At 41.8% G+C, this 12,029-nt stretch overlaps 1 protein-coding gene across 2 annotated transcripts in view; it reads right to left on the reverse strand.

Moving 5' to 3' along the window:
• Positions 1-10,574, reverse strand: part of LRP12 (low density lipoprotein receptor-related protein 12) — a 92,888-nt gene extending 82,314 nt beyond the window's left edge. For both annotated transcript variants that reach the window (XM_006830634.1, XM_006830633.1), the window contains exon 1: positions 10,393-10,574. In XM_006830634.1, coding sequence (XP_006830697.1) covers positions 10,393-10,471 — 79 coding nt within the window. In that variant the 5' untranslated portion in view covers positions 10,472-10,574. The remainder of the gene's footprint in view (positions 1-10,392) is intronic.
• Positions 10,575-12,029: the final 1,455 nt, after the last annotated feature.

The following is a 12,029-nucleotide window of genomic DNA, read 5'->3' on the forward strand; positions in this document are numbered from 1 at the left end:
ACTCAGTAACAGCAGAATACATATTCTTCACAAGTGTACATGAAATAGTCTCTAAGACAGACCACATGTTAAGTCAGTTTTTACAAAGTCTCAGTAAATTTGAAAGGATTAAAATCATAAAAATTATGTTCCTGATGACGATGGAATACAATCAGAAATCACTAACAGATATTCACAAATTTATGAAAAAATTTAAAACACACTGCAAAATAACCTATAAGTCAAAGAAGAAACAAGAAAGGAAATCAGATAATATTCTAAGATGAATTAACATGGAAACATAGCATACCAACACTTAAGGGATATATCTAAAGACGTGTTCAGCAGGAAATTTAATGCTGTAAACCCTCCTATATAAAAGGGTTTAAAAAGACTATCTCAAAACAAGAATCCAACTTTCCACCTTAAGAAACATAAAATGAAGAGCAAACTAAGCCTAAAGTCAGCAGAAGGAAGTAAATACAAAGATGAGAGTTAAAATAAATGAAACAGAGAAATAAAATCAATGAAACCGAAGATTAATTCTCTGAAAAAGGTAAACAAAACTGACAAAATATAGCTAAGAAATCAAAGAGGGGGCAGTAATACCAAACTTAGACAAATAAGAAAGATCATAAGAAAATACTATGAATTTATTACATGCCAACAAATTAGAAAACCTTTTTGATATGGAAAAATTCCTAGATGATACTAAGTACTGAAACATACACAAAAATCAATAGAAAATCTTTGACCTCTGGGTTATTTTGGAATATGTTACTAGGAGTAGGCAGGAAGAGAGTGAACTATTCACTGGCTCTGGCGCTGTGGGTTAATGTGCCAGATTGCAATGCCGTCTGAACTTCAAGGTCGGTGGTTCAAGCTCACCAGATGCTCCTTGGAAACCCTATACAGGGTCACTAAGGGTTGGAGCAGACTTAACACCAACAACAGAAAGGAGATATGTGTTAACTTGGGTGATCAGGAAGGCAATATACAAGAAGAGGGTGGTTTGCATAAAAAAGATGAAGTAGGGGAGAACAAGGGAGGAGTGCAAGAGTTAAAGGGAAAGGAGGTTAAGTACTGTTTAAACTGCAAGTTCAGCGGTTCAAGCTCATCAGCTGCCCTTGGAAACCCTATACAGGGTCGCTATGGGTCGGAATCAACTGGACAGCACTTAACAACAACAACTGTTAATTTATGGTACATGGAGGGGATTATAACCAACGAAATGAAGCGAAGTATATGATTTGTTGAATGTAAAACTCATGATCTGCTCTATAAATCTTCACACAATTTACAATAAAAAGCTAATGAAAGTTAGTGTCTTAAATAAAAGTTTACTTATGAAACTGTTGGTACATGGAGGAGATTGCAATCACTGAGATGAAACAAAGTGAATTGAGTGGAGGTTTACAGAGCAGATCATCAATTTTACATTCAACGAATCATTTACTTTGTTTCATCTCAATAACTGCAATGCCTCCAAGTTAACAACAATTTTCCCACTTCCTGCTGTAGTTGCTGTTAAGTGTTGCTGAGTCAGTTCCCACCCATAGCAACCCTGTATAGGGTTTCCAAGTAGTGGCTAGTGAGCTTGAAGCGCCAACCTTGCGGTTCCAACCAACCTTGCAGTCTAATGCATTAACCCATGACGCCACAGCAGAACTCTCACTTTGTACCTGCAGTTATTTCCATTCCACCTTCCTTCCCATTTATTTTGTCCTTAGATAAACATTGCCCTTTTGATATTGAATGGTTTACCATCCAATGGTAAGCATACCTTCCTCATGTAAAAGTTTATTATCTCAAAAACAAAAACCTAGCCAGATCACAAAGAGCTTAGTTATGTTTATGTCTTAAAAATCATAGGGATCTTTTGTTGGATTTAAAGCAAGAAAGTAACAAACAGACATGTAGTTTTTAAAACGTTACTCTGGTTGCTGTTACCTTAGGTCTAGTCATGTGTAGTCAGGACATGACTAGAACTAAAACTAAAACTGGTTAGTGGCTGTTACAATAGTGTAAGACAACACAAGTAGAGAGAACTGAGCCTTAGATAAGTCATCACTCTTTAAGTGTCAGAATTTAAGATCATACATTTTTAACTAATCATGAAAGTCAGTCAGATAATAATTATGTTCTTCCTTATATTTAAAAAAGGTAAATTCCAACTACTAAATATCTTACTCTACTCAATTTAATCCCAGCATTCTATAAAATTGGCAGCATTTCATATTTCTCCAAAAAGTGAAGTGTAAATGAATAAAAGGTAGAAATAGGGTTATTCTCACTCATTGGTAAAAACTGAAGAGTAAAACAACTTTACCTTTTCACCAAGGTGACACTAGCAGGGCAGTGGATTATAAAACATTTAAGAAGAAAATACATCTGTGAACATCATTTACTTTGAAAGTTTCAAGATCCACTGAAATTATATTTTCTGAAATACACTACAAAAAAAAGATAAATGGTCGCTTTCTTTTTCCAAATGTATTAGGAAATCTACCAATACATTCTTGACTCTTCCAAAGACATAAAGCAATCTTAACTGTTTAGTATAAAGTTCTTAATATCTACCTTCTGTCCCACCATTTGTCTCTGGCTTCTTAAAGTTCAGTAGGAAGTTGTATCCTGTACCTATACCAAGGAGGCCTGTGGGTTACACATTGGCCTCCTAACCCAAGGTCAGCAACTGGAATCCACCAGCTCCAGTAAAGATTTACAACCTCGGAAACCCTATGAGGCAGTCAGAGTCCTGGTGTGCTGTTGTAGGATAAGCACTGAACTACTAACCACACGTGGGCGGTTCAAACCCACCAGCCACTCCTTGGAAACCCTATACAGAGTCATTATGAGTCAGACCTGACTTGACGATATGTAACAACAATAACAATATGAATCAGAATTGATCTAATGGCAGTGAGTGGATGGTACCCAAACGATTTTATTCACTGACAAAAATGAGAACCTTTATGACTGATTTCCTAGATCTCTCCCTACAACTTAAGTCCTCATTCCTTTTTGCCATTTATTGCCTAACTATTCACCACAATATCCCTCATGCATTGAGTATCATTAGTCTTCTCTTTTCTAGATTAAATAACTTTCTAAGGGGGTCGCTATGAGTCAGAACCGACTCCACGGCACATAACAACAAGGGTCCCAACTTTTCTACTGAATTTTAGGAAGTAAAATCATTCTCAACTTCTCTTAAACTCCCCTTCACTCTCACTTAATAGTATTCCCTCATGTTGCTGAGAAAACAGAAATGATCACATGTAACCTTAATCTTCCCATCTCAAAATGTGCAGACCTAAGTACACGTACACCAATATGTTCCTCCTTTGCTCCTGTAACGAAGAGGAAGTACCCCTTTTTCTACCATACTCTTTTTGTGGCACTGTAGGATCAGTATTAGACTGCGAAACACCAGTCTGCTCTTTGAAAACTCAGTTGGAATCAACTTGATGTAACAATACTACATTGGTACAAACTCTTGTGTCTCTCACCTGGATTACAGCCAGAAACTCCTAATGGGTCATCCCACCTCTCTACTCTTGCCTGCTTCACATCAGTACTCTACACGGTAGCAAAAGCGACTAATTCAAAACTTAATTCACACATCACTTAGAACCTCCCAACAGTTACACTTAAGATAAAAATCCATGATTTACAAAGCTCTGAGTACCTAACTACACCTGGTTTCTTCCCCCTGATGACTGCTATGCTCCAACTACACTGATCTTATTCATTTACATGTAACATTTCAACTCTTCACTTCAGCTCTTCCCTGATCCTTAGCCTTTGGATGTTGTTCTCACAAGTCTTTTATTCCCATCCTAACATCATTAGCTTTTTTTTGTTGTTGTTGTTAAGTGCAGTTGAGTTGGTTCCAACTCATAGTGACCGGTCTCATAAATGTCCCTTCATCATAAAAGCCTTCCTCTACACACTGCATCTGTTATTTACCATGCTGCTCCTTGTTTGTTTTTTATTACTTTCTAGCTATTTACCCTTAGATAAACCACAACTTCTTTGATCTTCAATTTTTATCCCACAGTACCACAAAAAGACTTATTTTGCCTGATAATGACCTAGAATTTTGTGCAATGTGCTGCCTACCTTCAGTTTTCCCTACAACATGGATAAAATTTAGATTCTAAAATCAAGGAAGGGTTTAGGTAAACAATTGTATCGGTTTCATTCAATATGCATTATTGTAATTAAGCATGACTTTTTTAGAAGTAACTGGACTCTGGTTTAGATTTCTTTTCTCAAGTTCCAGTTATTTCTACAACTGCTCTATAATTGGAATTTCTAGTCTATCCTTAAACTGGAAATGTATAAAATGCTATTGAATGTTCCATAAAATTCACAGGAAAAGTTTCATCCATTTGATATAAAATGCAAGCCTAGAAAAATAAATGTCTTATGCTACATCTAGAAGGGAGCTCTGGTAGCATAGTGGTTACAAGTCAGGCTGCTAGCATCAAGGTCAGCAGTTCAAAACTACTAGCCGTTCCACAGGAGAAAGATGAGGCATTCTGCTCCAGATTTAAAGCCTTGAAACCCTATGTAGGGGTCGCTATGAGTCAGAACCGACTCCATGGCACAGAATCATCAACACCACATATAACAGTACTATGCACAGCAAAAAGTACATAATAAGGAGAAAATCAATTTACTGTTGTGGTATTGAAGGATAAGCAGTGGACTGCAAGGTCATTTGAATTGCAAGGTCTGCAGTTCAAACTCACTTCAGAAATCCTATACAAGGTCGCTATGAGTTGAAACCATCTCTATGGCACTTAACAACAACCACATCTAGAACATATAGCAAAGACTCTATACAATAAGGAGAAAATTGGTTTCCACATGAATTACTTCACAGGTTGGTATATGTCAGAAAGAGTTCTTACAGCTACCAATCCTCTAGCAGAATATAACCCAAATCTAACTATCTGCAATTCTTCAAGGCTACTGTAAAAAGACATAAAAACATAACAAACTTTCTAAATTATAAATTATGTTTTAAGGCTACATTTTCATTTAAGGGCAGTGTTTTTCAAAGCAATCCAGTGTTTTCAAAACAATCCAATGTTGCTGTTGCCAAGTGCCATCGAGCGGGCTGCAACCCATAGTGACCTTGTATAGGATTTCTAAGGAGCAACTAGTGAACTTGAACCACCAACCTTGCCATTCAAACCAATCATGCAGTTCGGCGCATCAACCTATAGCGCCAAACACCAGGCAGGGACTCTGGCAATCTATTGTTGTTGTTGTTAAGTGCTGCTGAGTCACATAGTTCCAACACATAGCGACCCTGAACAGGGTTTCTGAGGCTGTAAATCTTTACGGGAGCAGAAAGCCTCATCTTTCTCCCGCAGAGCAGCTGGTAGTTTCAAACTGCTGACCTTAAGGTTCGCAGCCGGATTCGTAACCGCTACCAGAGCTCCTTTGGTAATCTATTAGTAAATCCAAAATTAATTTAATTAATCCAAACCAGCTATAGTACCTTAATTTACTTGATAAGGCTTTTCTATCCAACATCTTCTTAATTCCCACCAAGAGACTGCGTGGGATCATGCAAATAAGGTATACAGGATTCTGAGACTAGGATTGGTTAGTTTTGCATCCAACTAGGTTTACAAGGAGCCATCCAGAAGTAGAAGACACAATCCCAAGACCATCAAGAAAGAACATGAGTGGAGTGTGAGATCCCTACCTAGAAAAGCGGCAACAACACAGGTGATAGCAGAGGTAGTGGTGTGGAAAGATAGAGCAGTTACGGGTTCTAGGCCCACGAACTGAGTAATGCTGAGAGCCCGTGGACAGGTAGCTGGCTTGCAGAATGTGCCCTTGGGGCATTCACAGAATAGACTGGCTAAAAGAGCTTTGTAACATTTGCCAAAGCAGGGCAGAGGCCAAGGGTCACATGGTTGAAAAGCCAAAAACAAGAGGCATTCTTGATTGGAAAACTGCAGCATCCTAAGTTAGTTTTGACTCTGAATTGTAACCTGTTCACATCCATAATAAATCCCATCATCATGAATATTGTTACGAGTTCTGTGTGGCTATTGCAATGGATTGTCACATCCAGATGTGAAACAGAGAGTGCTGTGGGAGGGATGGTTAGTATCAGAGTAGGGTAAAGAAGGTTGGAGATTTCCCCCCCCCCCCAGGAATTGGCCTTGGGCTGATTTTCAGTTTTATTCTCTTTCCCCTTGTGAAGTCAGAGGGAGTCAGACCCTGCTCCCACATGGTTTTTATACAAACAGCAAACAAAGGACAAGGTGGGTAAATAGAAAACATAAGCATGCACACCAGATAAGCTGGGTAAGTATTACTTTATAAACTTTGTTGTTCTTGTTGTTGTTAAGTGTAGCTGAATAGGTTCCAATCTATAGTGACCCTGTACAGGGTTTCCGAGGAGCAGCTGGTGAGCTTGAACCGCCTACTTTGCAGTTCAAATGACTTTGCAATCCAGTGCATTAACCCAGTGTCACACCAGGACTCCTGTTTAAAACTTTAGTTTATGTATAATATTATGTGTGTGTGGTGGTGAAGTGTCGTGGAATCAGTTCCGACTCAAAGCGACCCTGTATATGGCTTCCAAGGCTGTAAATCTTTACAAGAGCAGAAAGCCTCACTTTTCTCCCGCAGAACAGCTAGCAGTTTCAAAATGTTGACCCTGAGGTTAGCAGCCCAATTCATAACTACTAACACTATCAGAGTTCCTTGTATTTATGTGTACAAATTATATATATGTGTATGTATGTATGTATACATACACACATACACGGGAAGCAATGTAAAGGCTGGGTACAAAAAATACAAGGGTGAAAACACTCATCTAGGAGAAACAGAAGCTAAACAGAATTGGGCATAAGGCAATGAAACTGTTAAAATTACCAAATTATGGTTTGAGAAGTGAACATGACTAACAGCATCTTTGATTAGGAGACCTCAGTACATCTGTAAAAGCTAGACAGTCTTATGTGGGAAAGAAGAAGTATTTCTACTCTAGCAGACCCAAGACAAAGCCTAGTGAAGCTCAGTCTTACCCCCATTAATGTTCTTACCCCTTCACATTTCTAAAGGCAGAGGCGATCCTTTACTTTCTCCTCCTAACTGAGGGACATTCAATTCTGCTAAGATACAGCAGCTCCTGAAAGGTAATTACTGGTCGTTGAACAATGACTTCCAGAAAATGTCATTTTTATTGTGTGCACTCTAGTTGATTCTAATTCATAGTAACCCTTGAGAACACAGTAGAACTGCCCCATAGGGTTTCTCCTAGGCTGCAAAATTTAAGAGAGCAGATCCCCAGGTCTTTTCTCCAGTGGCACCATGACCCACGGTGGTTTTGAGTCACTGACCTTTTAGTTAACAGTTAAATGCTTTAACCATTGCACCACCAAGACTCTGTCTAAAAACCAATAACTATTATAATGCACAATTGAAAGAGGGTTTCAAATAAGATTTTGGAATTCAAAAAAGTAACCTGAAAATATAACAGTCACACATGACCCAAAATGATCATGAGACAAGAACAAAAACCAAATAAACAGATTTTTTTTTTAAAGTTATATAAGTGTTTCAAGATTCAAAGGCAAAACTTGAATTTTTGTTGTTAGGTGCCAGTGAGATGGTTCAGACTTACAGAGACTGACCCTACATACAACAGAAGGAAACAGTCCAATCCTGCGCCATCCCCATAATCCTTACTGTGTTTGAGCCCATTGTTGCAGCCACTGAGTCAATCCATTTCCTTGAGGGTCTAAGCCACTGAATATTGCAGTAATAGCTAAGAAACAGTCACTAGGTGAAGAATTAACATGGAAAATTCCCTTAGTACTAACAATCAACTGCTTCCATGCTATGCTGAGGTCTTCATTAAGTGTTACTCTGAATAATCAGTTGTTTTCACAGCTTTCTAATCATCTTTGAAGTTTACATGTAAATTTTAAAAAAGAAACAAAATAGTTTTGACTGTATAAGGAACAGTTTAATAAGTTACAGCTAGTGTATATTTTAAGAAATTCAAGGTGAAGACTATTTTTCAGAATGTATCCATTACTCATCTCAACTACTGTGTTCAAGTTACACAAATCCCACTAATGTGGAAGCACACTGTTCCCCTCATACTATTGTTAGAGCTTTTTTACCCCCTAACATGAACCTAAATATGGTTGGAGACACTCAAGAGACAAGACAAAAAGTGTAGCTATAAAGAGAATTTCCTCAGCTGCAGGGTAACGGGTTCCTTTCATCTCTGTCCATATAGTGTAATGATCTGTCCAGTTCACTACTTCCTTTTTTCTTATACTTTGAAAACTTGTTGTGGCTTGAGAAGTCAGCCCTTTGAATAATCACTTGCTTGTTTTATAATTTGGTTCCACAATGTTGGGAAAAGGAGTTTCAATCTTGGTCTACTAGCAATTCCTCACTGAGCACAAATTCCAAAAAGAGAAATCTTTGATAAGCACCTACCACAACACTGTTTTGTGTTTAAGTATAAAAGAATGCACCATGACAAATTACCAGGTTCACAACCTCTTATCCCTGCAGGCAAAAAGAATTTTGGTTTAAATACCAAGTACCAATTACATCAGTTTCAATAAAAGAGCTAAGGGAACGCATTTATTAAGTATTCTAATCAGATATCACAGGAAGTCAAATGATTATAGCAGAAGCCCAAACTGGACATTCCTAATCACCCTAGATAAAGATGTCTCCCAGTTTCTTCTTTCTCGTAAATCATTACACCAAACCTACATCAGAACTACACTCACCTCCAGGCTAGAAGAAACAACAAAATAGCTTATTGATCTTTGGTGTAAACCCAAACTCACAAGTCATCAAGCAAGTAGGGATCACTGCCACTTGATGCAACTGAAAATCAAAAGTCATGCATTGGGTTTTCTGGTCTCACACAAACACACCACTGGTAACTGCCACAACAAATGTGGACCACAACCCAAGTTAAAAAAAAAAAAAAAAAAAATCCTGAAATCCATCAGGTAAGGATGTAGTCATATATTCCAAAATACATGGAAAACCACTATTTCTTTGTTGTTGTTGTTGTTGTTAGGTGCCATGGAGTCGGAACCGACTCACAGCGACCTTATGCACAGCAGAATGAAACACTGCCCGTTGCTGGGCCAACCTCACTATTGTTGCCATCGATGCTGCCACTTGGTCAATTCATCTCATTGGGGGTCTTCCTCTTTTTCTCTGACCCTCCACCTTACCAAACATGATATCCTTCTCCAGCGACTGGTCCCTGCTGACAATATGTCCTTAAATTCTTCACTTAGAGTAATTTCTGAGTTTTACAAGTTCTCATTACAATCAACTCCATAAAGAAATGCTTTAGAAATGATTCCTAATGAATTATGTGTTGAATGAACATCACCACCACCATTACTATAGTGAAACTAGTGTTCATCGCAAATGACATAGATGTTTTATAAGGACATTGTACCAAAGAATGAAATCCTGTAATTGAATTTTTTCTCGAGGAATCAAAGCAACACTCCAAAAAGTAAAGAGCTTTGAAACCCCTCATCAATGTGTTTTACTGATAAACTAGTAAGTCTCCTAAGCAATATTCTTTTCAGTTCAATTTAGATCTTGTTCGTCACCCAACTAACAACCTTAGTTGTCACGGATAATCTTTAGTCTTCTCTAAGCCTCAAAATACAGCTAATCCATTTAATCGATTGTTAAAATAAAACACCAAAGTGACCACCTTTGGAGACAAAGATGACAAAGACTGACAACAGAACTAGGAGAGCAGACATCTGCGCCCGACGAGGGACACCGCCTGGGGTGAGGCTGAAAACTATTTTCTGGCCGTCTCGGGTGTGCGACTTCTGGGAAAGGGCAGGATCGTGCACGCCCGACGCTACCAGAGCCTCTGCTCCGAGGTGGCGGGTTGGAAGAAAGCAGCCAGTGTTTTTTCGGTGAGTGGGTTAAGGGAGGGAGAGGTGCGATGGGAATTTCACAGGAGAAAGAACTTCTTGACCCCGGAAGGGTAGTGGGTGGCAGGACCGTCCTGACCCCTCTTTCTCACCCACGAATACACAGGAATACACAGTCGTGTGTGGTGAGTGTGAAAGGTTATGAGCGAGGAGCCAGCCTCTGGCTCAATCCCAAGTCGGGAAGTTCGACAGTCACCCGCCCGTTCCAAAGGGGATACCCCCTTCTGGGACCCCGAGGTGAGCGAGTGAACGAAAAGCATCCTCTACCGCCACAACGTCTCTGCCGCATCTACCCCTCGCGCGGGCTTTGTCCCGCAGGAGGCTGAAGTCTCTCCCCGGTAAACCCCATCCTGGAGGCCTCGGGGCCCGGGGTCGCCCCAGCTTTGTTCGGTCAGCAGCAAGGCAAAGGGACGCGGACACTTACCGTACACCCCAGCGAAGAAAAGCAAGACCAACGCAGACCTCCACCACGGAGACTCTTTTGTGCTCCAGCGACGGGCCATAACCACGGCAGATGGAGGGACCGAAGAGCAGGAGATGGAAGGAGGAGGAGGAGGAGCCGGGGCCAGACGCCGCCGCCGCCGCCGAGCCTCCGGCTGCTCCCTGCGCTCTCCGCGGCTGCGGGAGGGGGAGGGGAGAGAAGGGGAGAAAAGGGGAGGGGCCGCGTCGTCCGCGTGCGCTCCTTCCCTCCCTCCAGCTCAGGCGCTCCCACCCTGGCTCCGCGAGAGCCCCTCACGGGGCGACCCTCCCTGGGTCAGGGACAGGCTGCGCGCGCGCCGGCGCGACGCAAGGGGACAGCGAACGCGAGACTCCGGCCTCGCGCCGCACAGGCTAGCTCCCACCGCCACCAGCCAGACGGAGTGCGAGCCGGGAACCGCGCTCATCCGTGCTATCGGCAATCCCCTGGCCCGCCTGCCATGGTTCCCGCCCCGCGCTCCGCCGGACTTTGGCTGTCTGGGGCTGCTTTCCCCAAGACGGGAGCCTGAGGAGCAAGGCAGTGGCAATCGATGAGCGAGCGCGCGAACGCCGGCCGCTGGATTTCCCGGGGCTGGGGAGCGGGGGCGGAATGCGGAGCTCCGCCGCAGTCTGAGGCATGGACGTCGGTCCCGTAGATGGGGTGGGGGCGAGTTGGAAGACTGAGGGTGACTGTGTAGCGGGGGAGGAAGAAAGGTGGTTGTAGGCGGGGAACTTGGCAGTTCCGTTCTTCGCCCCCTTGTCTCCCGTTAAGATCTGCATGGAGCTCGGGGTGGGGGTGGGTGCCGTTCGTGGTGGGGACGTGGGCGGGTTTTCGGGGGTGGGGGGGGCTGGGTCTGGACGCCCACGCTTAAGTACGCGAGATGAGTCGCACCCAGCTAAACTGCACAACTCTCCCAGGCTAGAGTCGAAGCAGCGGGCAGCCGTTGCACTTCATTCCGGGGTTTTGAGCCGATATTTGGGGGTGGAGAAGAGGAGGAGGATTCACCCGACGCTCCCTAATTTTCCTAAACCTCTTCCCGCTGCCGCTGCCAACAAGTGTGACCCCCTCCTTCCTTCACATCCCCGTTGCACTTTCTAAAAACCTCCGTAGTGGCCCTAGCACGTCAGACCTTCCGTCTTGAATTTTTAAAGTGTTTGTCTACACATCTTGTTTTATCTTCCCTACGAGATTTATCTTGTTGGCATTTTACTCACCCTTTCTTGGCTCTTCTTTGAAGACGTTAATGCACTATGCTATTGACATGTTGTTAAGTGCCATCGAGTGGGTTCCGATCCATAGCGACAAAGCGACCCTGTATAGGGTTGCCAAGGAGCAACTGGTGAGCTTGAACTGCTGACCTTGCAGTCCAAACGGCTTTGCAGTCTGGCATATTAACCAAGACTCCGTCCTATTGACATAGGTTATCTTTTTTCATTTCTAACAATCTTGTGAGATAAATATTATTATCTTCATTATATAGATAAGAAAGTTAGATAAATTGAATTATACAAAATGGTAGAGCCTGCTTTGAAATGATTTTGCGAATTCTGAATTAAGGATAGTTTCCGTGCTAACAATGATAAGTGCTTGCTTAAAAGAAGATA

Source organism: Chrysochloris asiatica, unplaced genomic scaffold, assembly GCF_000296735.1.
Source record: "Chrysochloris asiatica unplaced genomic scaffold, ChrAsi1.0 scaffold00001, whole genome shotgun sequence".
Taxonomy (NCBI): domain Eukaryota; kingdom Metazoa; phylum Chordata; class Mammalia; order Afrosoricida; family Chrysochloridae; genus Chrysochloris; species Chrysochloris asiatica.